The following is a 26,721-nucleotide window of genomic DNA, read 5'->3' on the forward strand; positions in this document are numbered from 1 at the left end:
CTCTGGGCTTTGATGGGCTCCGTGCTCATTCCCTGTGGGAATCCGAGGGTTCGGGGCCAGGAAAGATTCCAGGCACGTGGAACCATCCCAAATCTTTTCCTGTGGTTTTTTTTACAGACAGTGGGATTTTAGCTGTAGACATAGCAGGGCTCCAGGTTCCCTCTGGTTTTGAGCTATCCCAAAGTTCTGGGATTCCTCCTTTGGGGCTTTGGGTTGGATTCAGGTCTCCTGGAGCACCTGGAGGGAGCTGGATGGGATCCACTGATCCCAAAAATCCCAGGAGTCGCCTGCTCTGGGAAGGATCAGCTCCCGCTGCCCAGGTGCTGTTGAACAGCACCGAGCTGCACCAGGGCTTCAATTCAAGCTGGAATTCTGGGATCACCCTTCCCTTAATTCCCATCCTGGAGGAGAATTCCAGCAGCACATCCAAGGGAGGGGATTGCGGGATGAGCGCAGAGAGCAGTTTGTGCTTCAGATTCCCAAATTCCTCCTGGAGGAGGAGGGTTGGGAGCAAGATCCTCCTTAAGTTGCTTCCCAAGCCAAACCATTCCAGAATTCCGTGATGTGCTGGCGGCCGGATCGAGGAGCACACCCTGCTTCCCGTTCCTGCTGCTTTTCCGGGAGTCCAGGGCGGTTCTGCAGAACCTCAGGAGAAAGTTGGAGTTTATCTGGGAATTGGATTGCCCCGGGGTTTGTCTGGAGCAGGAGGATTTGTTTACAAACAACAAACGGGGCCAGCTGCTGTCCCGAGGAACCTTTGGAACCTTTGGAACCTTTGGAACCTTTGGAACGGGATATCTGAATCCCGAGATTGAAATGACAGCGCCCAAGGAACGCCAGGGGTTGGAATTCTGCCCTCAGTTCCCGCTGCTTCCCAAAGTGTCCCAGCCACGTGTGCTGGCACCTGGAACCACCCCCGAGTCCTGGGCTGCATCCAGGGAATTGTGGGCAGCGGGAGGAGGGGGAATTCTGCCCAGGGAGGATCTGCTGGAGCAGATAAAGGAGTGGAGCTCTTCCGTCTGGAGCCGAGCTGGGAGAGCTGGGAATGTTCACCTGGAGAAGGGAAGGATCCAGGGAGAGCTCAGAGCCCCTTGCAGGGCCTAAAGGGGCTCCAGGAGAGCTGGAGAGGGATTTGGGACAAGGGCTGGAGGGACAGGACACAGGGAATGGCTTTGAACTGGAAAAGGAGAGATTTGGGTGGGATATTGGGAAGGAATTCCTCCCTGTGAGAGTGGTGAGGGAATGGGATGGAATTCCCAGAGCAGCTGTGGCTGCCCCTGGATCCATGGAAGTGTCCAAGGCCAGGCTGGAGCACCCTGGGATAGCGGGAGGTGTCTCTGCCTGTGGAATGGGATGATCTCCAGGGAGCTTTGGAATTCCCATCCCTGGAGGTGTCCAAGGAATTCCTGGATGCTGGAATGGGATGATCTCCAGGGAGCTTTGGAATTCCCATCCCTGGAGGTGTCCAAGGAATTCCTGGACATGGCACTCCGTGCTCCGGGCTGGGTGACGAGATCCAGGCGCGGCTTGGACTCGATGATCCAGATCTTTTCCAACCTCTGGGATTCCATAATTCTATTCAGATCCACTCCCTCCATTCCCATCCATCTGCTGACCCGGATTGATTGATTGATTGATTGATCGATTGATTGATTCCCTCAGGGAGATATTCCCTGGAATCTGCTGCCTTTGGCACAGCCTGGACCGCAGATTCCCACTCCTCATCCCGGCCCCGTGGCACCGCTCAGGGTCCATCCAGCTCCGGCATTCCGGGACTCGTTTCATCCTCTTCTTCCTGCCGAGGATTTGGGGTCGGCAGCCAGATCCAAACGTGATCCTGGTGGGAGTGAGGAGGAGCCGGGATGGCCTCGGAGCAGGGAGGGACTGGCATTACCCTGGGAATGTCAGCCCAGGGTGGCTTTTCAGGTGTTGTTCACATCCATCCTGATCCCACAGAATCCCAGGATGGGAAATCCCAGGATAGGGAAAGACCCTAAAACTCATCCACTTCCACCAGGGACACCTTCCCCTATCCCAGGTTGCTCCATATTCCTGGATTTGGACTCTTCCAGGGATGTGGAGGAGTGGTTTGGGCTGGAGTTGATGGAGTGACGGGAGTTTTGCAGGATTCCAGGCTGGGAATCTCCTTTCCGGTCCCAGGAGTCAGGACTGGCAGATAAATGATCAAACATCGGGAATCCAGAACCCCTGGTGGGACCCAGAATTCCGGTCCCAGCCTGTCCCTTCCCAGCACTGCCGGCTCCTTGGGAACGCCCATTCCCAGAGTGCCAATCCCCCTGCTTTTCCATTGCTCCTGCCTCTGGAAAACTCATCCAAGTCATTCCAGAGGCTCCTCACATGGCAGCAGAGCTCTGCCTGGTCCAGCCCATCCCACGTGCCCGCAGCCGGATCCAAACAATCCCGTTATTTTTAACGCTTTCCAACCCCTTTATTTAAGGCGCTTCCCACCCACCCACCCATCCATCCATCCATCCATCCATCCCTAAATTCAGGACTGTCCTTATTGCATTCCTCCAGGCACGTTCCCACCCTGCATCCCCTCATCCCTGCCGAGCGCACGCTCCCGCTGTGACATTTGGGAAAGTTGGGAATGTGTCCCAGCCGCGGGGCTGAATCACCGGGAACGGGGCCGTGTTTGTCTGCAGGGATGTGCTGCTCACACGTGGGGGACAAAACGCCTTCAGAGGCGGCTCTGAGATGGGCGGAGCGGCGCTTTGGAAAAGCGGGAAGCGCCGTGGGATCGTGCGCTGCTTGGGATGCGGCTCGGGCGGGTTCAGCTCGCCCTTCCTCGGAATTCAAGGATATTTTTCCTGCCCTTTGCACACCGAAAGAGGAAAAGTGGGATGAGTGGGTTCCTCAGGGCTCGGGGAGGTGGGACCGTGACTCATGTGCCAGGGAAAGCTTGGGAAGAGGAGGAGGAGAAGGTAGAAAAGGAGGAGGAGGAACCGCACGGTGCCAAGGATTTCACTCCTCCTGCTGCAGCCTTTTTTTTTTTAGCCATAGTAGCACCGAGCTCCCGGCAGCTTTTCCTGGCATTCCCAAACTGGAATTTTTCACAGGATGCTAAATCCTGCCTGTCTTCCCTTTATTTTTAGCCTGGGAGACTCCAGGTAGGAGCAGCACTGCTGAATCTCAGAACGAGGGACTCGAGGCAAAGCAGGAATCCTGTGCAGCACCAAGGATTTTCCCTCTCTTTTTCTAGGGAGAATCTTGGTTTTCCAAGATAATTTCAGGGTTTTCGGGTTTTCCTTGTGAGGCTTTTAGGGTGTTTGGGGTTTTTTGGTTTAGGATTATGTTAAGATAGCGGGTTTAAAGGATTGTAACGATGTGTGTTAAGGATGCTGGGAATATATAAAGGGATATAAAAAGAGAAGGCAAAAAATCATCGTGGCACCATCGGGAACTGCATGGATTTATGGAATCGTGGAATTCCCTGGATTGGAAGGACCTTAAAGATCATTCTGCCACGGACAGGGACACCTCCCACTATCCCAGGTTGCTCCAGCCTGACTTTGGACACTTCCAGGGATGGGGCAACCACGGCTTCTCTGGGAATTCCATCCCATCCCAACCCTGACAGGGAGGAATTCCTTCCCAAATCCCACCTAAGCCTTCCCTCTGCCAGTTTGGAAGCCACTCCCTTTACGCTGGCCCTGTAAACAACCCCTCTCCCCCTCCCTGCCAGCTCCTTCAGCTCCTGCCAGGCCATAATTCGATCTCTCCAAACCCTCTTCTCCTCCGGGGCAAGTTCAGCTTTGCCAATTTCTGGTTTTTTTCCCAGATCATTTTCTAAATATAAACCCCCAAAGCTTGCCCGTGACCCCAGAGCAGCTCCCTCACGTGCCTCCCTCCCCAACCCTTTCACACAGAGGGGAAAATTCCTTTTTTAGCCTCGCCGGCCCCTCTGGCAGCAGCTCCAGCCCTGAGCTCAGCCCTGGAGCGCCGCCAGCCCAGCGTGACCGCGCTTCCTGCAAGAGGCACAAAAGAAAAGGACCTTCAGCTTCCTCCCTCCCCACACATCCAGCCCCGAGCTGGGAGTTGCAAACCCTCACATGATGCTGCAGTCATCGGCTTTTCCCAAAAAGCCGCGGTTTTGCGGGAAAACGGCCGCGGTCACGCGGCGAGAGCGGCCTCGGCTGGGGTTGTTTGGGTGATGAAACAAGTGCAGAGGAGTCATCAGGCTCCTGAATCCATGGGTCCTGCTGTGGATGAGGCCTCTGGGGTTTTGGGGATGATTTTGGATTGGGGGGGGGGGGTTGGCTGTGTCATCATTGTCACCCTCTGGAGCTCCAGCAGGGATAAAAACAGAGCTGGGGAGGGAAAGAGGGAAAGTCACAGGACTGTGGGGATGGGCGGAGGAGGAGAAGCAGCAGCGTTTCACTCATGTGATGTCCGCGCTGCCGAAGGTCACTCACGTGGCCGGGGCAACGGGAATGAGCCGGGCGCCAGTGCCAGCAGGTCCCTTTTGTAGGGAATGAGCATTCCAGAGCAGCTCAGTGTCCCCATCCCAACCCGGGATTGGAGCTGGGTGTTCATCCCAAAGTGCAGCTCAGTGTCCCCATCCCAACCCGGGATTGGAGCTGGGTGTTCATCCCAAAGTGCAGCTCAGTGTCCCCATCCCAACCCGGGATTGGAGCTGGGTGTTCATCCCAAAGTGCAGCTCAGGGATTGGAGCTGGGTGTTCATCCCAAAGTGCAGCTCAGTGTCCCCATCCCAACCCGGGATTGGAGCTGGGTGTTCATCCCAAAGTGTGGGGTTCAGATTTTGGGGTTTTGCTTCCCAGCAGGGCTGAACTCTCCCGCTCCAGGTGAATTCCTGAGGTTTGGTTGGCAAAGGGATGGTAATTACAGTATCCTGGAATGGTTTGGGCTGGAAGGACCTCAAAGCCCATCCCGTTCCACCCCTTCCCGTGGCCAGGGACACCTTCCCCTATCCCAGGTTGCTCCGAGCCCCATCCAGCCTGGCCTTGAGCACTTCCAGGGATGAGGAATGTGTGGGATCAGAGCATTTGGGGTTTGTGTTGGCAAAAATCCCTGAATTCAGCGCAGCCCATTCCCTGCCAGGAGCAGCTCTGAGCTTGGAGTGTCCGTGGGGTTGTGTCCAGCTGTGGCCTGGTGCTGGGCAGATGTTGGGATGTTCCAGGAGGAATTTCCTCATGGAAAGGGGGGGTCAAGCATTGGAAGGAGCTGCCTGGGGAGGTTTGGAGTCGCCATCCCCGGAGGTGTCCAAGGAACTGGACGTGGCACTGGGTGGGAATCAGAAGCAGCTTGGATTTGATGATCCTGGAGGGCTTTTCCAACCGAAACAATTCTAGAATTCTGTTTCATTCCACACCGGGCTGACGCCGTGGAACCCGTTCCTCCATCCCAGCCTGCTCCAAATCCCGGCACTTACACAATCCCAGCATTGCTCCATTCCCACCTGGATCCCTCCCTCCCGTGAGCCGGGACAGGGACAGCGTTTGTGCCTCTCCAAGGTCCCATCCAGAGCTGGAGCCGCTCCCAATCCCTGCCCGTGTCCGGGCGCCTCCGGAGCCGATCCCGCACTCCGGCCCTGTTGCAACGTGGAATTTTCTTTGGGAAGAGCCCGTCTGGGCGCTGGCATTTTGGGGCGTCGAGTCAGGGCTGGCACCACAATGTCTGGAGAGGTTGTTTTTTTTTTCCTGCTTTTCCTCTTCCCCTTGGAGCCGCTCCAAGCTCTCTTGGCATCTCCTGGATGGCTCTGTTGGGAAAGTGGCAGGTGGGCGTCGCACACCTGAGCTTCCAGGGGGTTGGAAAAGCTGGAAGAGCTCATTCCTTCCCTGATTCCGGCTAAATTCGGGATTTTTGAATCCTGAATTCACCCCAAAGAGTGGTGGCTGTGGGCGGCCTCGCTCCCACTCATCCCTTTGGAAAAGCTTTTCCAAAGCCGGTTCTGGTGGTGAAGCCAAGCAGGTGCGACCCAGGGAAGAGATTCCTGGGTGGAAAATGGGATTTAAAGCACGGGGAAAAATCCTAATGAGCAGCTCCCCTTGGAAAATCTCCCCCACGGAGCTGGAAGATGGGATTTTTGTGAGAGCAAGTGCCAGTCGATGTTCCGAGCTCTGGGAGTCGAAATGGGATAAAAATCCCACTAAAAAACGGGATTTAAAAGCCTCTGAGGGGTCACTGGGAGATGCTTGGACAAAGAATTCAGCACAGAAATTTGCAATTTAATTTGAACTGGATTTTACCTGACTCAGCCGTGGTCAAACACACCCCGCAGGAGGCAGGCATTGGGAATTCCAGCTTGGAAAACATGATTTTCCAACCAAAAAAAAAAACCCCCAGGGATTGGAGATGGATGTTTTCCTTGGAGCTGCCTCAGGAAAGAGGCTGGAAATGCTCCTGGCTCCCATTCCCGGGAGGTTTCTCCATGGATCATCACGGAGAGCCAGTCAGCACTTCTGCTGTTTGCTCAGCGTCAGCTGCTTCCCGGGAGAGAATTCCTTATCTCCCTGTTTTCCACGGGAGGGATTTCATTTGAAGTCAATATTTTTGTCACAACCTCCAGCTTTTTGGGATGGGTTTTTGGTGGTTTTTGGGGTTTTTTTTCCCATGGATGTTGTTGTTTTCCAAAGCCTCGTGCAGGCACGGGGATGAAACCGGATCCGGGCAGGAAATGATCCACAGGGAGGATTCATCCCATGGTAGGGAAGGGGAGGGGGGATGGAATTCCCAAAGTTTTCCAGGGTGCACGTGGTGGTTGGCACTCGGATTCCGGAGCCTGGGGAAGGTGGGGTGGAGGGGGAGAATTCCCCCCAAAATCCGTGGATTCCAGACCAAAACCTGGAATTCTGCTCCAGAGGGCCCTGAGCGATGCTGGAGCAGAGGCCGGGTCCTGCAGGGACGCTTTGTGCTGGAGGTGCTGGTTACTGGGGGAACTGGTGTGGGGTTAATGGGGTAACTGGTGCGGGTTAATGGTGTAACTGGTGCGGGGCTCAGCAGCTGGAGCTGGTTGAGCTGGGATTGCTGCGGGTCCGAGGCCGATCCCCCCCTCTCTTTTCCCATAACTCCCTCAAGGTCCCTCCCAGTTCCATCCCAGTAACTCCCAGTTCCCCGGCTGCCCCCAGCGAGCCGCGCAGTGCCCGGATTGTGCCCTGTGCTTCCGATGGCACCAAAAATCCCTTCCCACAACGAAATCCCCAAACTCCACATCCCTTCCCTCCCCAAGCCCGAGAAGCTCCATAAACCCTCTGGAATCCCCCCAAAATCCCGGGATTTCGGAGTCTGGGGGGTCTGGAAGTGGCACAAAGCTCCTCCTAAAGGCTGCTCCGCACAGGTTGGGCCTTTGAGTTCTTATTTTAGGGTTTTCTCATCATCTCCCTGAAATTTCCGGTGACTCACGTTGCTCCGAGCACGGGATCCCGGTTTGGGGAGAGGCAGAAGAAATTTGGGATGATAAAAACTCCCAAAGTTTCGTGCAGGGGGCTGGGAATTCCCCTGGATCCCCACGTGCCACGGGAGGGTGTTGGATGTTGGCAAGGAAAAGACATTTATTCCTGGGATGAGATCACTTCTAAAGGATGGGATTTGAGCTGGGAATTTGGGAAACTTGGGAGGTGCTGCTGTGTCATGGATTTCATCCTAAAAAAGTGGGAATTCCCTGCTGCTCTCTCCACTCATTTTGTCCTTTTCCCTTAAACCGTTCCCAACCTCTCCTGGCTTTGGGGCTCCCAAAAAGTGAAGGATTGTGCAAAACCGAGCTGGAAAATTTGGGATTGGGCTGCAGGGAAGGAAATGAAGGATGCTGGGATACCAGCACCATCCCACAGGCTCTCATCACACCGTGGGATTTGGGGATTTGGGGGATTTTGGGATTTTGGGGGGCTGGCAAATGTTCTGCCCTTGCGCTGGGTTGTTTTTTTTTGTTGTTGTTGTTGTCTGGTTGGGTTTTTTGGGGTTTTAAAAAACTTTATTTGTTTTTAATAGGAGATCTAAAAATAAAGTCTGGAATGTGCTCCGGTGACTCAGGGCATGGGGAAGGGAGTGGAATCGCCCTGGCAGCGCTGCCAGGGATCTCCACCCAGCTGGCACCACACCTGCTCCAGGGAAATCGGGGAGAAGGGAAGTGCCAGCCCTGGAGTGGGAGGAGAGGGAAAAGGGGTGAATTCCTTGGGAATGCTTCAGGCTTCACAGGAAAAAAGGGATGAACTCCTGGAGGCCTTCAGGCTTCCCAGAAAACCAGGAATGAGTTCATGGGGGCTTCAGGCTTCTCTGGAAAAAGGTGGAGAATTCCCTGGGGGCTTCAGGCTTCCCAGAAAACCAGGAATGAGTTCCTGGGGGGGGAAGGGGGGGAAGCTTCAGGCTTCCCATAAAAAAAGGGGTGAATTCCCTGGGGGACTTCAGGCTTCCCTGGAAAAAGGTGGAGAATTCCCTGGGGGCTTCAGGCTTCCCAGAAAACCAGGAATGAGTTCATGGGGGCTTCAGGCTTCCCTGGAAAAAAGGGATGAACTCCTGGAGCCTTCAAGCTTCCCAGAAAACCAGGAATGAGTTCCTTGGGAAAGCTTCAGGCTTCCCAGGAAAACAAGGGATGAATTCCTGGTGGGCTTCAATCTTCCCTGGAAAAAAGGGGTGAATTCCTTGGGAATGCTTCCATTTTCCCTGGATCAAGGGATGAATTCCCTGGGGGGTTTCAGGCTACCCTGGATCAAGGGGTGAGTTCCTGGAGAGGAGTTCCCAGAAAACAAAGGCTCTGGAATATCCCACAGCACCCCTGGCAGGTGTGACCTGGATCCAAGCAGGATTCCAGGCTCTCCCAGCCAGGTTAAGCCCGGCCTTGAACGAGAAGGAAACGGAGCTGCACATCCCTAGGGATGCTCTCTCCTTCCGGAATCCTTGGCTGCTTGGAAAGTGGAGCAGCTCGAGGGATAAAATATTCCAGCAATTATGGGATCTCCTGGATCTCGCCACCTCCTGCTTGCAAACTCTCCTGTGGAATTCAGGCAGGAGCTTTTTGGGGCACCAAATCCATGCCCTGGATCCCGTTGCTCCATGTTCCTGCTGGAATTCTGCCTTCCCTCAGGAAAACTCCACTCGGAGCAACACAAACTCTGTTTTCCCACCCAGGCTGTGCAAAAAGCAAATTTATTCCGTCCCTCACAAAAGAAAAAGCCCCAAAGCTGAGCTGTGGGATTGAGTTTTTTTTCCTGGAAAGGGCAATCCCAAGAAGTTGGAGCTGGGGAAAAACCAACCCCCAAGAATAGATTGTGGAGCTGGGATTGAAGAGATTTCTCTTGGGCTAATAATGATGGGATTTTAAGGTTTTAATGGATTGAAGTGGGATGGAGCAGCTCCAAAGGGTCCATCCATGAGACGTGGAATGGCTGAGCAGAGCCCAGTCCTTTTTTTAGGACTTTTTTAGGGACTTTTCCCACCCTTGGATGCCTCCTGGGCTGAATTCTCCCGAAGATTGTCCCACGCCACAGAAACCTGGAGGTCTTAAAGGAGGTGAGGAAAGGAAAAAAAAAAAAAAATAGGAAAAAGGGAATAAAAAATTGCTGCAGTCAGGGAAAAATTCAATGGCTCTTTGAGGCGCCGAGCTGCTGCTGCAGGAAGCGTGAAGGGAAAATGGAGCCGGCTTTGTTCTGCCCAGACAAGGAGCAAATGCCGCGGCCCCGACAGCCGCGCTCTGTTCCCGAAAAGCATGAGGTCATCCCGAAAAGCAGGAACCGACACTGGGATACCGATCCCGCTGCTGCTCCCCTCCCTCCCTCCCCTCCCCTCCCCGTGCTGCTTTTCCTGGCTCCGCGATCGCTGCTGGCTCCTGGGAGGAGCTGCTCCATCCCTGAATCCTCAAACGCGCGGGCTTTGGAGAACTCTCGGGTTGCTGGAGGAGGTGGAGGTGGCTTTTTGCAGCTCCATTTTGGGATGGGAGGTTGCTCTTCGGTTAATTAATGAATTAATTGATTCAAAGCACGATTTGATTAAGGCAGAGATCCAGGAGTGCGTCCTCCATCCTGAACCATCCCCCCCAAATCCCATCCCCAGCGCAGAGGGAATCCCAAATCCCACAGGGAGAAGGAGGATGCAGCTCTCCCAGTGCTTCCCACCGGGCACAGACACATCCATGAGCACCGATCCCACATTTTTCGGGGCGGGGCAGGGTGGGGGGGGGGGGAGGAAAGGAAGGCAAAAGCGGCATAACTCGAGCAGTTACTGAGAATTTCGGTGTTTATTCACCCTGGCGAGGAGTGGCAGCTCCCAGCTATGAGAAGAATGGGAAGAATTCCCAAACGAGCGAGGGATCAGCGCATATTTCTGCCCTGCCGTCACCTCTTCCTGCGGCGGGCAGGTGGTGGCACCCGTGGGATAAAAAGAGCGAGAGGGATTTGTGCCAAGGCTGATTCCCGGCTCGGCCGTCAGGCTGGGACAGGCCCGGCTTCCCGGCACGCCGCGGTGCCGGTTTCACCCTCGTGACCGGCATCCCGAGGCCACGTTTCGGTTGGAAAAGCCGAGGGTAGAGGCAGGGAAAAGATCTGGCTGATCCCGCCGGGGATCCAGCAGAGCCGGGAAGCACCGGGGATGAGTAACAAATGAATAGCGAAATAAATGAATAGCGAAATAAATGAATAGCGAAATAAATGAATAGCGAAATAAACGAATAAATAAATAAATGGATGAAAGGGCAGAGGCTGCTCGGAGATCCGTGATGGGAGAGGAGGAGGAGGCGGCTCCTCCGGCACGGAGCCGCTGCTGAGTCACGGCTCGGCAGAGCCAGCGCTGCTGTCACCGCTCTGTCACCGCTCTGTCACCGCCGCTGCCCGCGGCTGACTCAGGAGCTGCGCGGGTTTGCTCTGCTTTTTTCCCAAGAAAACAGCCCAAATCGGGACTTTCGCAGGCTGCCGGGTACACAAAGAGCTCGCTCGGGAACAAAGCGGCTCCCGTGGGGACGCGGAGGGGCCGCTCCGGCCGTCACTCGGTGCTGCCGTGACGTCGGGGCTGTGCAGGACACCGGGAGGGTGGCACAGCCGCGGCTCCCCGCGGTCCCACCCGCCGGGAAACGCCGAGCAGCATTTTTGGGAATGTGCATGAAGGATGCGAGCATGAAACATCTGATTTTGTGACAGTGGAAGCCTGGAAATTTAGGGGTGGAACCCAGGAGAGGAGATTTGGGGCCGTTCCTGAGTCAGACAGAGCTGGTGCAGGACGGGGCTCTGAGCATCCTAAAAGTCCAGAATACCCAAGCCGGTTTAAAACAGCAAATCTTGATCATCCCAGGCTTTATCCTGGCTTAACTGCTTTCCCTAAAACAGGCAGGAGTGCTCCCGGGGGGGTTGTGCCGCAGCCAGACCTTCCCTGGGATGTGTTTGCGTCATTCCCAAACCCCTCACCTGCACTCCGGATTTCACAACCTCCCTCCCAGCTCTTTGTGCCGGCCGTGACCTCGGGACACCCCTGGATGATCCCTCCCTGCCCCTGCTCTTGCGTTCCCCGAATTTTTATCGATTTCCCGTGTTTTTTAGCGCTGCAGCGTTTTCCATCTGCTGGGAAATCTTCCTCCAGCCCCAAGCACCGTAAATGTTCCCTGGCCTGGGATGTGCCGGATCACGGTGCTGCTGGAGGAACAGGGAGAACAGCCCGGAGAGCTGCAAGGCCGGGTGACTTCATCCCTGCTGGAATCGCTCCCTGACACAGCGTGAGCAGCGACGCCACCAGAGCCATTCCCGAAAATCTCGCTGTCCCTCAGGGCAGCCCGGGAATGCTGCTGCTGGCTGCCGGGATCGGTGGCTCAGCCGGGAAGGCAGGAGGTGCTGCGGCAGAAATCGGGGAAGGTTTCTTTCTGCTGAGTGAGGGCCGGGGGTGGCTCAGCCTCGTGCTGAGTCACGGAGCAGATCCCGGGAAGGGAGAAGTCAGCGCTGGCCCGGCTCCAGCAGCAGCGGGAGGTGGCTCCAGGCCAAACCCCGGAGCTCTGCCCCCCTGGCAGGAAGGAGTTCTGGCTCTGTGGTGGGGGTCAGAGGATGTGCAGGAGACCTGGGTGTCCCCACTGCCCTGCTGCAGACATCACATCCCGGTCCTTTCCCAAACAAGTGTTTTCCTTAAAAAAATGGGCAAAGGGACGATGGAGCTGAATCCAAAACCAGGGCAGTGCTGGTGTAACCCGATCTGAATCACACACACCTCGCTCCTCTCCTGTGGCTCTTTCCCAAATCCCGTTACCTCACGGGCTCTTTCCACACCCTCCGAGTGCCGAGGGACATCTCCAGAGTTTGTTTTGGCTTTTCCAGCTCCCGAGGATGGAGCCATGGGGATCGGCTCCGATTGTGCCGGGATGGCTCCGGGGATCGATGGCCGCGGTTCTTAATTGGTCACCCAGGGGTGGGAGCAGCCCCGGAGCGTGGCCGGGGAACCTGACCCAGTGCAGGGCCTGCTGTGGAACCAGTGGGAACTGGGAGTGGGAGGGATTCAGGTCCTGCTGCAGGATCTGGGACTGGGAGCGATGCAGGCCCCGATGTGGAACCAGTGGGAACTGGGACTGGGAGAGATTCAGATCCCACTGTGGGACCAGTGGAATTTGGGACTGGGAGCAATGCAGGTTCTGCTGCAGGACCTGGGATTGGGAGGGATTCAGATCCCACTGTGGGACCAGTGGAATTTGGGACTGGGAGAGATTCAGATCCCACTGTGGGACCAGTGGAATTTGGGACTGGGAGCGATGCAGGTTCTGCTGCAGGACCTGGGATTGGGAGGGATTCAGATCCCACTGTGGAATCTGGGACTGGTGCGGGTCCTGCTGTGGAATTTGGGATTGGGAGCGTTGCAGATCCCACTGTGGGACAAATGAAATTTGGGATTGTGAGTGTTGCAGATCCCACTGTGGGACTAATGGAATTTGGGATTGGGAGCGTTGCAGATCCCACTGTGGGACGAATGGAATTTGGGATTGGGAGCGTTGCAGATCCCACTGTGGGACTCAGCATCAACTGCTGCTTCTCTTTTACTCCTGGGAGAGGGAAAAGGCACCTCTGGGAAAAGGGAAACAGGGATTCACTGGGGAGCTGCAGAGCAGCTGAAACTCCATGAAACCAGAAACCAGGGAGTAAAACTTCTCCCCCTTGCCAAAGATTTTTAGGATGCTCATTTAACAATTCCTGCCGTGCCCTCTCTGCACCGTCCTTCCTTCAGCCAGGCTGGGCTTCCCAGGATGCTGCAGGGACAGGGATGGGGGTGGGAACGACTCCCAGAAGTTCTCTGATTCATCAGCCTCGCTCCATAAACAGGAAGCCGGGAAAGTGCAGGCAGGTGATCCTGTGCTGCTGCAAACCGCTTGGAAACACAAATTCCTTGGATTTTTTCAGCCCAGCTGGGTAACTCCTTATCCAGGTGAACACTGTTTGGCAGTGTCTGGGGCAGGAAGGGCTCTGGAGTTCATGGCACAGATTCAGAAGGAGCTCGACTTTGACACGGAGCTTTTCCCTGCTCCTAATCCCACCCGCACTGCTTTGGAGCGCCTCAAACCGGAGCAGGAGGCTCTTCCCACCGGGAACAGCCGCCTTCCTCCTCCCATTTGCCACAGAACCAGACCTCATTTCACCCTGGCAGCTTCCCGTGTTGGCTTGACTTAACTTCCAGGACGGGAGAGGCGGAGATGTCCAAAAACCCGGCTAATTCAGGGAATCATCCCGCACCGGAGTCGGGAACGCCGGCGCTGAAGCGCTGCTTGTTTTCCCCCGCAGCATTCCCTGCTCCGAACTCAGCCAAGTGCTGCTCAGGGATTGAGGAGCTGAGAGCACGCTGGATGCGGCTGCCAAGCAAAATAATCCCTGAGAGTGCCGTCGTGGTCTGGAATAAACTCCCTAAATGTCTAAACATAGGCGAGACGGCGAGGATTTGGGATGGGACAGGCGTTCCCGCCGGGAATGCTCGGCTTTGAAGCTGCCAGGCCTGGGGAGAAGGTTGGAGGAGCCTCTAATTAAGGCATGGAAGGGCTGCAGTGGGCGGCTGGCGGGGCTGGGAGCGCCGGCGGGATCCGACTCCGTGTTTGCTTTGGCTCCTTCTCCTCCTGGAATCATCTCCAGGTCTGGTGGGGGGGTGGGAGCTGCCCCCTGCGCCCCTGGGAGTGAGCGGTCAGCGGCTGAGTCACAGGCGGGAGGTGACAGCCGTGACACCTCCACGGGGGTGGCACAAAGGGAACGGCCTGGGAACGGCGTCTGGCCAAGGGATTTGGCGCGGCCGGAGCTGCCCCCGGAGCGCCCAGCCCCGGGACAGGGGGGATTATTTCGGTCTCGTGGACAAAATCCTTCAGTTCCTGCTGTGAAACTCTGAGGAAGGCGGTTCAAGCCCTGTCGGGGCTTTGCGGGGGTGCAGGGACACGGCCCCATGGAGAGGTTGGACATGATCCCATGGAGAGGTTGGACGTGATCCCATGGGCAGGATGGACATGGCCCCATGGGAAGGTTGGACATGATCCCATGGGCAGGATGGACATGATCCCATGGGCAGGATGGACATGGTCCCATGGGCAGGATGGACACGGCCCCATGGGAAGGTTGGACATGGCCCATGGAGAGGTTGGACATGACCCCACAGAGATAGGACCTCATGGGCAGGATGGACATGGCCCCATGGGAAGGTTGGACGTGATCCCATGGGGAGTTTGGACACGGCCCCATGGAGAGGTTGGACATAATCCCATGGGGAGTTTGGACACGGCCCCATGGAGAGGTTGGACATAATCCCATGGGGAGTTTGGACATGATCCCATGGGGAGGTTGGACATGGTCCCATGGGGAGGTTGGATATGGTCCCATGGGGAGTTTGGACATGATCCCATGGGGAGTTTGGATATGGTCCCATGGGGAGGTTGGACATGATCCCATGGGGAGTTTGGACATGGTCCCATGGGGAGTTTGGACATGATCCCATGGGGAGGTTGGACATGGTCCCATGGGGAGTTTGGACATGATCCCATGGGGAGGTTGGATATGGTCCCATGGGGAGGTTGGACATGATCCCATGGGGAGTTTGGACATGATCCCATGGGGAGGTTGGACATGATCCCATGGGGAGTTTGGATATGGTCCCATGGGGAGTTTGGACATGATCCCATGGGGAGGTTGGATATGGTCCCATGGGGAGGTTGGACATGATCCCATGGGGAGGTTGGACATGGTCCCATGGGCAGGATGGACGTGATCCCATGGGGAGGTTGGATATGGTCCCATAGGAAGGTCCGACACAAATCCCATGGGCAGGTGGACATGACCCACCTGGAGGTGTCACCTGCCCAGGTGCCAGGGACACCAAAGCCACCAGGGATGGGTGCAGGAGCCCCTCAGAGCCCCCCCTCGGTGCCCAGCCCAGGGTGGAGCTCGGGCAGAGCTTCCCTTCCCCACAACCAGGCTCCTTTTTCCGCTCTGCTCAGCAGAGTTTTTACCGGAACTCCCAGAACGGGGATCCCGAGCGCTCCTTCGGGGAAAGGGGAACTCGAAACCACCTCAGGAAGCGCCAGTGGGGCCAGCAGAGCTCCTCCTCTGCACGTGGCCGTGGGGACACCTTCCCGAGGTGGAACAGGACGAGCTTTGGGGTCCCTTCCGACCCGTTCCGTGATCCCACCCAGAGCACGCGGCCGGAGCAGCTTCACACGCGACACCAACCCCGCTTTTTCCATGGTTTTTCTGCAGGATTCTCCTGTGCTGGGGCCCGGAGCCGATGGCAGAGAATGTCCACGACTAACAACATAGCACAGGCCCGGAAGCTCGTGGAGCAGCTCCGCATCGAGGCCGGGATCGAGAGGATCAAGGTGAGCATTGGAGCGGGAAAAGATCCCGGGTTTTCCCCCAGTGGGATGTTCCCAGCTCGGAATGGCAGCATTCCAGCGTTCCCTCCAGGATCTGGAGCGGCCTCCAAGGATCCCTCTGGATTTGGAGCCTCCTCGTATCCCCCCAGGTTTGCCCTTCCCAAAAAACAGCTTTGGGATAAACCAAGCAGAGCCTTAAGTCGTGGATCCTAAAGGTTTCCAAACCTGAACAAGAGGCTGCACTCAGGGAAGCTTTTCCATCCCAAATCCCTGAAAAACATGGATACAACAACGTTCCTCTCAAATCTCCCTGCTGGGTTATTTCCCCACACTCCTCGCTATTTATTCCCATAAAAACTCAGATTTTCCATGTCCAGTTCCCATTTTTCCTTCTCATCTCCACAAAATTCCTGTTGGGAAAAGCTGGATGTGAATCCCCACAGATCCTGGAAGTGCCAAGCTGGGAATATCCCCCAAATCCCTGCTTTTTTCCTCCCCCAATATCCAGGTCTCAAAAGCATCTTTGGAGCTTATCCCAAATCCCTGAAAAACACGGATACAACAACGTTCCTTTCAAATCTCTCTGTGGGGTTATTTCCCTGCACTCCTCCCTGTTTATTCCCATAAAAACACGGATTTTCCACATCCAATCAGGAAAAAAAGGGGTTTTCCCTCCTCATCTCCACAAAATTCCCATTGGGAAAAGCTGGATGTGAATCCCCACAGATCCTGGAAGTGCCGAGCTGGGAATATCCCCCAAATCTCTGCTTTTTTTCCTCCCCCAATATCCAGGTCTCGAAAGCATCCTCGGAGCTGATGAATTACTGTGAGCAGCATGCCCGGAATGATCCGCTCCTGGTGGGAGTTCCCGCTTCCGAGAATCCCTTTAAGGACAAAAAGCCCTGTATCATCCTATAGCTCCGGATCCCTCCGGAAGGGAATCCTCCTCCAGCCTCTGGATCCAGGCTCCTCCATAGCTCCACCTGCACCCAGGGGGTAAAAAAAACCTCAACGCTGGCTTCAAAAGGAACTTAACAAAAATTCCCGAGAAAAACAAACAAACAAACAAAAAAAAACCCCAAAAACCAACCCCAAAAACAATCCAGAGGGGGAAAAAAATTAAATAAATAAAAAATTGGGGAGCGGGGGTTTTAGGGAAGGGGCGGCTGCTTTGCCGGGAAGGAAGGTGGGAGAGGGGTTAAAAATTGGGAGCAGGATTTTCGGAGTTATCAGGGTTGAGGGAGGAAAAGGGGGGTGGGGAGGAGGGGGGGGTTTTCACCGGGATATTTGGATTTGGAAAAGGGGTGGAGGTGGGGGAGGGGGTCATTCCCAGTGGGATGTGAGAGCTGGACCCAGCTCCGAGTGCTCTGATCCACTCAATCTCCGACCAGCAGGAATTTCCTCTGGAGAAGGGACGAGGTGGGAGCGATTTTGTAGAAAATCAGCACCAAAAAAACCCTCCCCCCCCCCCCCAAAAAAATCAAAAACCCAACAAAAAAATCCCCCAAAAAATCCCTGTTGGGAATGGGCAAAGGGAGGCTGGGGGGGGCTTTTCCCTGAATCCCACGGCTCCGCTGGGATCAGGGGATGGCCCTGCGGGGGAACTCTCAGCCGGGAGAGATCCCAGGAGGAATTTTAGGGAGCTCCAGGGATGGGGGAAGCCGGGATCCAGCCCCCCCCCCCCCGGTCACTCTGGGGTGGGCTCTCTGTGCTGTCCCCAATTTTGGGGAGGGAAGGGGCTTCCAGGTGCATCCAAAATCTTGGAAAAAATGGGAACTTCAGCCCAAATCGGCAAATTCCCGGCGTTTCCCATCTCGGTTTTCTGCACTGGGAGCAGCGGGTGGAATTCTTCCCGCTAAACCCAGGGCCTGGGAGATGTCCAGGGAAGTTTAGGGCAGGTGGGGAGGGGAAGGACCAGCTCTGTTCCCATCCCTTGGGAATCCGGGACTGGGATTTACCCGGGAGCACTTGGGGATAACCCGGCACGGAGGGAGGAACCTGGGGGAGCAGGAAAAGGGGGATCCAGGAAAAGGGGGGAGCAGGAGACACTTCCATGGAGCCCTTGGAATGTGCTGGGGGTGGTTGGATGCTCGGGAGAGCTCCGGGAATTCCCATGGGCACCTTTTGGCCACCGGATCTGTCGGGAAGGGGACAGATCCCGGGATTTGGGTGCAGCGTCCGAGCCCAATCCATGTCCCCAGGGCCCATCCCGGGGCTCAGCAGCCTCCTGGGTGACATTCCCAGAATCCACGAGGTTGGAAAAGCCTTCCCGAACTCGCAGTAAGGAGAGGCCATTCCCGGTTATCCCGAGCGCAGGTTTTTTTGGGAAGAGAAGGGATAAAAACAATCCGGCCACATCTGAAGTGAAATCCTGGGATTCCCCCTATTCCCCAGAAAATTGCGTTGGAATGCCAGGGGTCCTGTCACGAGACAGGGAGCAATTCCCATGGGAAAGGATTTGCAATTCCCTGGATTCGCCTGATCCCGCCCTGCCCGTCCCGCTCCAGCGGGAGGGAGAATCCCTGCGGCCCAAACTGGTGCTGCTGGTCGGGGTCACTGGTGCGGGCTGGACACTGGGAGCTGCTCCGGCCGCTTTCCAGAGGCCGATGGAATTCCCAGGGGGGCCGGGATGGGCAGAGCCGCTCCATGTCCCCTCCTCGGTTGCAGGAATGTCGCTATTCCTTGTTTTCAGTCCGCCGTCATTTGCCTTTTCAACAAAATCGGGGAAAATCCCACGTTTTTTAACACTAAAACCCATGCGGCTTTCCCTGGGAAACCTCCCTCGCTGTGTCCCGGAATTCCAAGGCTCGGGAATGTCAGAGCAGGGAAAACGGGATCATTCCCCTCCCTGTCCCCCCCCCCAGCCCCGGCCCAGCAAAGCCTTTTCTGGAGAGTTTTATCCCAAATCCTTCATCCCAGCCCGCTCCAAGCTCCCGCCCGCCGGGAATTGCGTGGACACTCCCGAGTCCAGCCTGGGATTCCTTCTCCAGGAGGGAATTCCCTCCGTCCTTAATCTCTCGTCCAGTTCCAGCCTTATTTTTCTACTCCAGATCTGATTCTTCCTCTGTGTTCGAGACCAGAGCTTGGTGCTATCCCGGAGCGGGGGCTGGAGCCGGGAATTCTTCCTCTTCCTCCTCCTCCTCCTCCTCAGGGGCTCCAAATCCCCATCCCGGGCAGGGATCCCGCCCTTTCCAGCCCCGCTCGGCGGGAGAATCCCGTGGGATGTGAATCCCAAGGGATGCTCGGCCGGCGAATCCGCTCAGACGATTTTGGGGTGCAGCGTTTTGGGGTCGCTCTGCTTCCCCCATCCTCGTCCTTCCGCCCCGAGCCGGGAGAAAAGGGGCAGGGAGCCGGGAAAAGGGGCTGGGAGAAGGGAAAAGGGGTTGGGAGAAGGAGCGAGGAGCTGGGGGGAAAACGGGCAAGGAGAAGGGAAAAGGAGCCAGGAAAAGGGGTTGAAAAAAGGGGAAAAGAGCCGGGAAAAGGAGCCAGGAAAAGGGGTTAAAAAAAAGGGAAAAAGAGCCCGGAAAAGGGGTTGGGAAAAGGAAAAAAGAGCTGGGAAAAGGAGCCAGGAAAAGGGGCAGGGAGAAGGGAAAAAGAGCTGGGAAAAGGGGTTGGGAGGAGGGAAAAGGAGCCGGGAAAAGGGGCAGGAAGCCGGGAGAAAGGCCATGGAGCATCTCCCAGGGATCCCGGAATGCCGGCGGCCCAGGGTCCTGCCGGGAGCGGGGGGTGGGAGCTGCTGGCAGGTGCTGGTGTCTCCATGGGTGACTCGTTTTTGGTGGGGGGAAAAAAATCCTTAATTTTCTTTTTTTTTTTTCCTTTTTTTTGTTTGGTTTTTTTTCCTTTTTTTTGTTTGGTTTTTTTTTTTGTTTTTTTTTTTGTTTTTTTTCCCCCTCGGAATTTTTTCCTCGTCCGAGTAAAATCCGTGCTCATCCCGTAGGTGTTTTTGTATGGCAGAAATAGAAGTGCAGATTCCCAGTAGCTGCTTGTACTTTGTTTAGTGCATTTGCCAAATAAATTTATTTTAAAAAAAAACAAACAAAAAAAAAAACACAAAAAAAGGGAAAAAGGAGGGAAAAAATCCACCAAAAAAAGGGAAAAAGGAGGAAAAAAATCCACCAAAAAAAAGGGAAAAAGGAGGAAAAAATTAAAAAAAAAAGGAAAAATGAGGGAAAAAATCCACAAAAAAAAAAAAAAAAAAGACTTTTCAGGACTTTTTTAAGTGCTGGAAGGGGGAAGGGGGAGCGGGAGGAGCCGGAGCCCAGCTCCACAAAAGCCCTTTTTTTTTGGGAATAACCACATGCCCAGATCTGTCCGGCTTTTCTTTCTGGCGTGTGGTGAAGCCAGTGCCAAAAATAGAAAACTGGGAAAGAAAAGGGACAGGGAAACATCGCTCCCATTCCAGTTTTCCTCCCTTTGCCTCGCCCTCCCCTCCCTGTCCCGGGGGACGGAGCCGGGAGCTGCCCGGACACCCCGGAGCCTCTGGATCTTCCCAAATCCCTCTTTATTTCCCCCCCCCCCCTTCCCAAAGTACTTAAAAATCCAATTTATTTAACAAAATCCCAAGAATTCATTTACTCCGAGCCCACGTGGGATCCTCGGCGCTCCTCGTTTCCTTCTTCTCTCTGGTCTAACATTCAAATCCTCATTAATTAGGATGATTCTTCTTATTTGCCAAACTCTGAGCTCGTTGCCGAACGCCAATCCAGGTTTTTCCGGACTGTCCTTAGGAAGTGGTCGGTGTCTGTGCCGTAGGCTCCTCATCCGTCTGCAATTCCCGAATTCCCGGTTTTTTGGTTCGGTTCGGTTCGGTTTTTTCCTTTCTCGTGTGCCATAGCCCCGATCCCTCCTCGCACCGTGTTGAGTATTTCGTGGAATTGTTGTTCCCAAGTGAATGGATAACACAATAAAAAGGCTCACTTTGCATTTTGCCAAGGTTCCCTCGCCTGCCTCTCCTGCTCTCAGGGGATCGGGAATTCCGGATCCTCCGCGATCCCTCTGGGATTGAGGATTCTCTGGGATCGCGGCCCCTCAAGGATCGAAACCCCTTGGGAATCCCCTGTCCCCTTTCTCCCACCCTTTGGAGCTGCTCCCGCCCCTCTGGAGCTCCCCTCCCCTTCCCTGGATGCTCGGGTGGGATCGGGAATGCCGATTCCTTATGTGGATCCCTCAGGGATCCCAGTGCCTCCGAAATACCCTTATCCCACCCTTGGGAATCCCCCCGCTCTCCGGGATCACCTTCTGCCACCCTTGGGAGCCGCTCTGACCCCCCTGGATCTCCCCTCCCTATCCCTGGATGCTCGGATGGGATCAGGAATGCCGATCCCCAGGAATTGCAGCCCCTCAGGGATCTCCCGTCCCCATCCCTGGATGATCCAGTGGGATCGGGAATGCTGATCCCCAGGAATTGCAGCCCCTCAGGGATCACAGACCCTCAGAAATCCGCTTATCCCACTCTTGGGAATCCTCTCAATCTCAGGGATCCTCTTTTCCCACCCCATCCCTGGTGGCTCCTCCACCGGATCCCTCGGGAATCTCCTTTTTCCCGGGAATCATCGGAGCCCTCCTATCCCACGGGGCCGCCGGAAAACGAAACCCAGCGCTGCGTCCTTCCCTGTTCGGAGAAAAGGGATCCCGGCCCGCCCCAGCTTCCCGGCAGCTCCGGAGCCGCTTTCCTGGAAAGGCCGCGGGGATCCACGCCGGAATCCTGCAGGAGTCCGGCAGGAACGCGCTGCTCCCGCTGGAGCCGGGAATTGTTGGGATTTTTCAGTGTCGGCCCCAAAACGCCGCTGGGAAGGGCGGGATGGGCACAGGGACAGGGGGACAACAATGGGGTGGCAGCAGGTCCCCGGCACAGGATCCCAAAACCGCCCCGAATTCCCTTAAAAACTCCGCGACACCGGGAGCGGCTCCTCTCCCTGGAATTCGCTCCCGAGCGCCGGAGGTGGCAGCGGGTGGCGGTGCCAGCGCCAAGCGACACCGGCCGGGTGGCACCGGGCTGGGAGCGGCTAAAAATAACCCTCCGTCCTCCGCCGGGCTATTTTTAGCCTGCCTGCCGCTCTAATTAACTCCCTGCCGCCGTAATTAACTCCTTGCCCCTCGGAACCGCGGGCACCGGCGCTGCCGGGATGGCACCGGCTGGCCCTGCCACGGCCGCGGGTCCCCCCGGTGCCGCCGGGGCGGCGACAGCAGCGGAGCCACCCCCGCCCACCCCCGCCCCGTTCCCGGGGACCCCCCTGACCGCGGGGATTCCGCGTCCCTCCGTGGAGCCTCCCACGATGTCCCCCCGCGGGTGACACGGGGACACCCGTGACGCAGTGGAGCCACCACGGTGACATCACGGAGGGACTTCCTGCTCCGGCCGTCAGCGGCGGGGGTGGGGAGCAGCTCCGTGCCTCAGTTTCCCCCAATTTCCAGAGCTGGGGGATGTCGGGATGGGCCGAGCCGCCGGGGAGGGGGGAAGGGGCGGGCGGTGCCCCTCCGGTTTTTGTCGCCGGTGTCGCTGCCAGGGTGGAGACGGAGCGCGGGGCCGGGGCCAGGAGCCGCTGGAGCCACCGGAGCCACCCAGGCCAGACTCATAAATCAGCGGGAGCCGGCCCTGCCCTGTCTGGCTGCAGCCGCCCCACAGCCAGGAAGGGGCTCGGGGCCCCCCCCCGAACCGAACCGGCCCCGTTTTCACCGCCCCGGGGACACGGCGGGTGCGGGGTCACCCCCGCGGGCCCGCTCGGGGGGGCGGCTGCACGCCCCGAAACCCCTCCCCCCCTGCGTGTCGGGTTTGGGGGGGTGCCCAACACCCACCCTGCCCCCCCAGGGCTGCCTGCGACCTCCTAATTATTGATTCATTTCCTAATTATCGCTCCGTGTTTTGTTCTCCCCCGGGGAGTCACGGTGGTGTTGGGGGGGTCTCCCCACGACCCCCATTCCCAGCCCTGGGATTCCTTTTCGGATTTCCTTTCCTTTCGGGTGCCGGGCGGGGGGGGGGGGTGAAGGGTGTGGGGGTGAATCAGGGACCCCTCCCCAAACCCCCAAACCCCGCAGCCGCCCCTCCCCCCCCCCGCGGTGTCTGGGCGGCTCTGGAGGGGTGGAAAGTGTGGGTCAGTGTGGGTCAGTGTGGGTCAGTGTGGGTCAGTGTCCGGCCGGGGTTCCACCGCCCCCACACCCGGCTGGGGCCGGGAGGGGGCAAAGGAAACCCTGTCTGGGTGCTGGGAGGGGCGAGAGGTGGCTCCGGGGGGGGGGGTCCCATTGTCCCCCCTCCTGCTGGGGGTTCTTCGGGGGTTCCTGGGGTGCCCCAGCTGCTGTTTGAGGGGTCCCTGGGCGGGACACGGGGACACCGGGGCTGGGTGGGATGTGCGTGACCCGGTCCCGGGGGGGCGGCTCCCCTCGAGCTCCGGGGTGGGCGGCGCTCGGGGCTGCTCCGTGGGTGTCCTGCGGGTGGGAGGGGGCGATGGAGGGTCTGGGGGGGCTGTCACCCCTGCCGCCCCCGTGACAGAGCCGCGGCCTGACACACCGGTCACACGAGCGGCCGCCGCGGTGACAGCGGCGACAGGAATGGCCTCGTGACCCCGCTGCCTCATCAGTGAAACGAGTTTCGGCAGCCTCAGCCGCCCTCGGGCCCTTTCCCTTGGGATTTTCCCAGGGGGATCGCAGGGAGCAGCGAGGCCTTATCGCCCCCCACCCCGAGCTGAGACCCCACAGCTCGTGTCAGGTGTGGCCGGGCAGAGCCGGGGCGGGGACCAGGCCGGGGGTCCTTTGCAGGGCGGGGGTCGCAGTTGGGCCACCCAGGGGGTGCTGCCACCACTTTGTCCCCAGGACACGGCGTGAGGGCTGCGGTGGCCTCAGCCGGGGCTGTCACTCACCGCGGTCCCTCCGTGCCTCAGTTCCCCCCCCCCCCCACAATCAAAACCCCAAGGGAGGGCCCAGGGCACGTCCCCAAAGCCACGGGACACTCTGGGATGGCCACCGCGTCCCCAGCCGGGGCTGGATGGTCACTGTGTCCCTGCCCAGGCGGACACCGTGTCCCAGGCGAGCAGGAGCGTCCTGGCTCCGTGCCGGGGCTGGCAGCGCTCCCGGGGTCCCGGGGCCACCCCGGGGTGACACCGCCCGTGTGGAGGAGGACAGCGCTGAGCTCCCGCTCCGGTGCCCGAGATGCACCGGACACGCTCCCCCGAGCCCACGCCACCTCCAGGACAGGTCCTGGGGAACCCCCGGGGGTCCCCGTTGCCCACAGAGGGGGGAACCCCACCCGCAATCCCCGCCTCACTTTCCCCGGAGCCCTCGGGCTTCTCTCTCTCCTTGTCCCCAACTCCGGCCACCCCCGGGGGATGCTGAGGGGCGCCCCAGGTGCCCTGCGGAGGAGGGAGGGAATTCCCAGCCCGCGGCCGGGGGAGGGGATGGGGGCGTGGGGGCTGCCCGGGCTCCCCCCACCCGCGGGCAGCCCCCGGCCCGGTTCCTACGACCGCGGAAGCCGCGGGGGCTGTGGGGGGTGGGGGAAGCTCCATCCCATAACCCGGGCCAGCCCCCACCCCCCCGAGGGGGCCCTGCCTCAGTTTCCCACGGAGCTCAGGGCACCTCGTGGGTGTTTTTCTTGGAAAGAGCCTTTTTCAGAGAAGGGTGCGGCGGAAATTTCTCCTCCTCCAGCAGCAGCGGGGCCACACGCGGCTGGGAACCCCCGGCCCTACCAAAACCCCCCCCAACAGAGGCCCCAGGGGAGGTGGAGCCCACCCCAAAATCCACCCAGGAGGAGGCGATCCCTCTCCCTTGGGAACGGCTCCAGCAGAGCCGAGGGAAGAGCAAACACGAGTCACGTCAGACATTTTATTGCAAATAAATTTAGCTCCTCGCTCGGTATAAGAATAAACTCTGGAAAAGGTTCAGCTCAGGGTCTCCAAGTGCAAAAGCAGCACCCGGGGGGCACAGGTCCACCCGTGCAGACGTCGATAATTCCTTGGAAAAAGCAGCTTTTGCAACGAAAAACAAAACAAAAAAAAAAAAATCCAGCCCTCTGCAGTCCTCGCCTCCATCGGGTCCCAGCTGCCAAAAATCGCGACAGTGTCCAGCTCCGGGGTCACCCCCCCGCGCTCCGCAGCGCCCGCCCGGGGCTCCCCAGCTCCGGCCCACGGTCCAGCACGACTCCTCGGCCGGCAGCTCCGGCCAGTGTCCATCCGGGCTCCGGCCAGCGTCCCTCCGGGCTTGGCACGGCTCCCTCCATTCCCACCGCAGCGGCCGCGCTCCCCCTTCCTCCTCTCCGGTTAAAAAGAAAAATAAAATCGGTGGGTTTTGGGGATTGTGGGTTGGAACTGGCTGTTTCTCCTTCTTTTTTTTTCCTGCTGTTTTACGTTGGTGATTTTTTTTTTTTTAGGTTTTTAATCCTTCAAGTCCAGGCCGGGAAGGGGCCAGGAAGGGCTCAGCGCTCCTGCAGACACACGTAAGGCACCCACTGGTTCCTGTCGCGACTCTCGGCGCAGTAACTCGCCACCTCCGCCAGCCCTTGGCTCTTCCAGGCGTCCGTGTGCGGGTTCTGGAGGAGCAAGAGCACGAGGTTTAGTGCCACCAGCGCCCCGACACGTGTCCCCGAGCCACGCCGTCACCCTCCCCGACCCCTGGCGCGGCGCCCGGCGGAATCACGGGGCCACCAGCGCGTCACCGCCCCGCTCACCGTGACCAGGAGACAGTGCAGGTCGCGGGGCTCGGAGCCCGGCTCGGGCTCGCCCAGGATGGCAGCCAGGCGCTGCATCCCCGACACGCGCAGGATGTGGATGTCGTTGTCGCAGCAGAACGCCTGGATGAGGGTGAAGTGGATCTGCAGGGCGATGTCACCTTCGTCCTCCTCGTCGGTGGCCAGCACGCACAGCACCACGCTGTCGGGGTCCCTGCGGGGGCACGGCGGGTTAGGGGCGCCTGGGACAGCTCTGGATGGTGGAACCCCCTCCCGCGGAGCTGTCACCCCCCTGTCGCACTCGGAACGGGGGACAGACCCCCCCCCAAATGCTGCCTGGTCACCCTCTCCCCCCCCCCCGCCCCCCCCGGTAAAACGCTCCTGCCAAGAGCCAGCTCTGCGTTAACGGCTCCGAAATAGACGCCGGCCAAGCGAGCCGCGCTGGTGCTGCCCGGACCCCCCCCCTCCCCGACAGACCCCGCGACACAGCCCTATCGCGATACTCACACATTCATGAGCTTGGCCGACTCGTAGACCCCCACCGTGAGCCGATCCTGCCGCTGCGCCGCCACCAGCACCCGCTCCACCGCCTCGCTCACCGCCTGCATCCTGTCACGGAGGAACGACAGAGCCGGTGAGCAGCGACGGCGACAACCACGGACACCCCGCCCCCCGCCGCAACACGCCGAGCTGCCCGCGACTTACTTGCTGCTATCGCAAGGCACCAGCTCCTCCAGGGTCATGGTGCAATTGTAATCCCAAAGAAAAGAAGGCAAATTCCAAGAGCAATAATCCTGACAGCGGCTATCGCGCAGATATCGCGGCGCTATCGCGATCACCGCTCCCGCTCCGCTCCTACCGCAGCTCCAGCGCGATCGCTCTGAGGCTCGGTCGAGCACTGCGCTGCCTTTTATAGGCTCCCACCGGGGGGCGTGGCCTCGCTCGGCGCCCCCGCCCCGTCCATTGGCTGCCGCCGCGCGGAGCCGCCCGCGGACGCGGCGCTGATTGGGCGCCGCCGGCGGGGCCCACGTGGGGGTGAAACGCGGGGGGGAGCGCGGGGGAAACCCCCGCCCTGAAACTGCGCCCCCCCCGCGCCGGGACTTGAGCGGGACCGGGGGGGGGCGGCGGCACCGGGGGCGGGCCGGGGGTCGGGGTCGGTCTGTGGGGCCGGGGTCTGCACGGGAGGGGTCGGTCCGTGGGTCGGGGGTCGCTCCGTGCACCGGGGTATCGGGGTCCGCTCCGGGGGCCGCTCCGTGCACCGGCGGTCGCACCGGGGGTCGGTCGGTGAACCT

General features: G+C 58.3%; 2 protein-coding genes across 2 annotated transcripts in view; one reads left to right on the plus strand and one right to left on the minus strand.

Moving 5' to 3' along the window:
- Positions 1-16,803, plus strand: part of GNG7 (G protein subunit gamma 7) — a 51,377-nt gene extending 34,574 nt beyond the window's left edge. Inside the window, exons 4-5 of the mRNA XM_032092626.1 lie at positions 15,662-15,780; positions 16,570-16,803. Coding sequence (XP_031948517.1) covers positions 15,700-15,780; positions 16,570-16,695 — 207 coding nt within the window. The 5' untranslated portion in view covers positions 15,662-15,699 and the 3' untranslated portion in view covers positions 16,696-16,803. The remainder of the gene's footprint in view (positions 1-15,661; positions 15,781-16,569) is intronic.
- Positions 16,804-24,574: 7,771 nt separating this feature from the next.
- GADD45B (growth arrest and DNA damage inducible beta) lies at positions 24,575-26,330 on the minus strand. Its single transcript, XM_032093033.1, has 4 exons — positions 26,135-26,330; positions 25,937-26,038; positions 25,430-25,643; positions 24,575-25,291 (listed from the first exon to the last, which is right to left on the minus strand). The coding sequence occupies exons 1-4, from the start codon at positions 26,170-26,172 to the stop codon at positions 25,178-25,180; spliced, it is 468 nt and encodes a 155-aa protein (XP_031948924.1). The 5' UTR covers positions 26,173-26,330; the 3' UTR covers positions 24,575-25,177.
- Positions 26,331-26,721: the final 391 nt, after the last annotated feature.

The sequence above is a fragment of the Corvus moneduloides genome, chromosome 28 (assembly GCF_009650955.1).
Source record: "Corvus moneduloides isolate bCorMon1 chromosome 28, bCorMon1.pri, whole genome shotgun sequence".
In the NCBI taxonomy this organism is placed as follows: domain Eukaryota; kingdom Metazoa; phylum Chordata; class Aves; order Passeriformes; family Corvidae; genus Corvus; species Corvus moneduloides.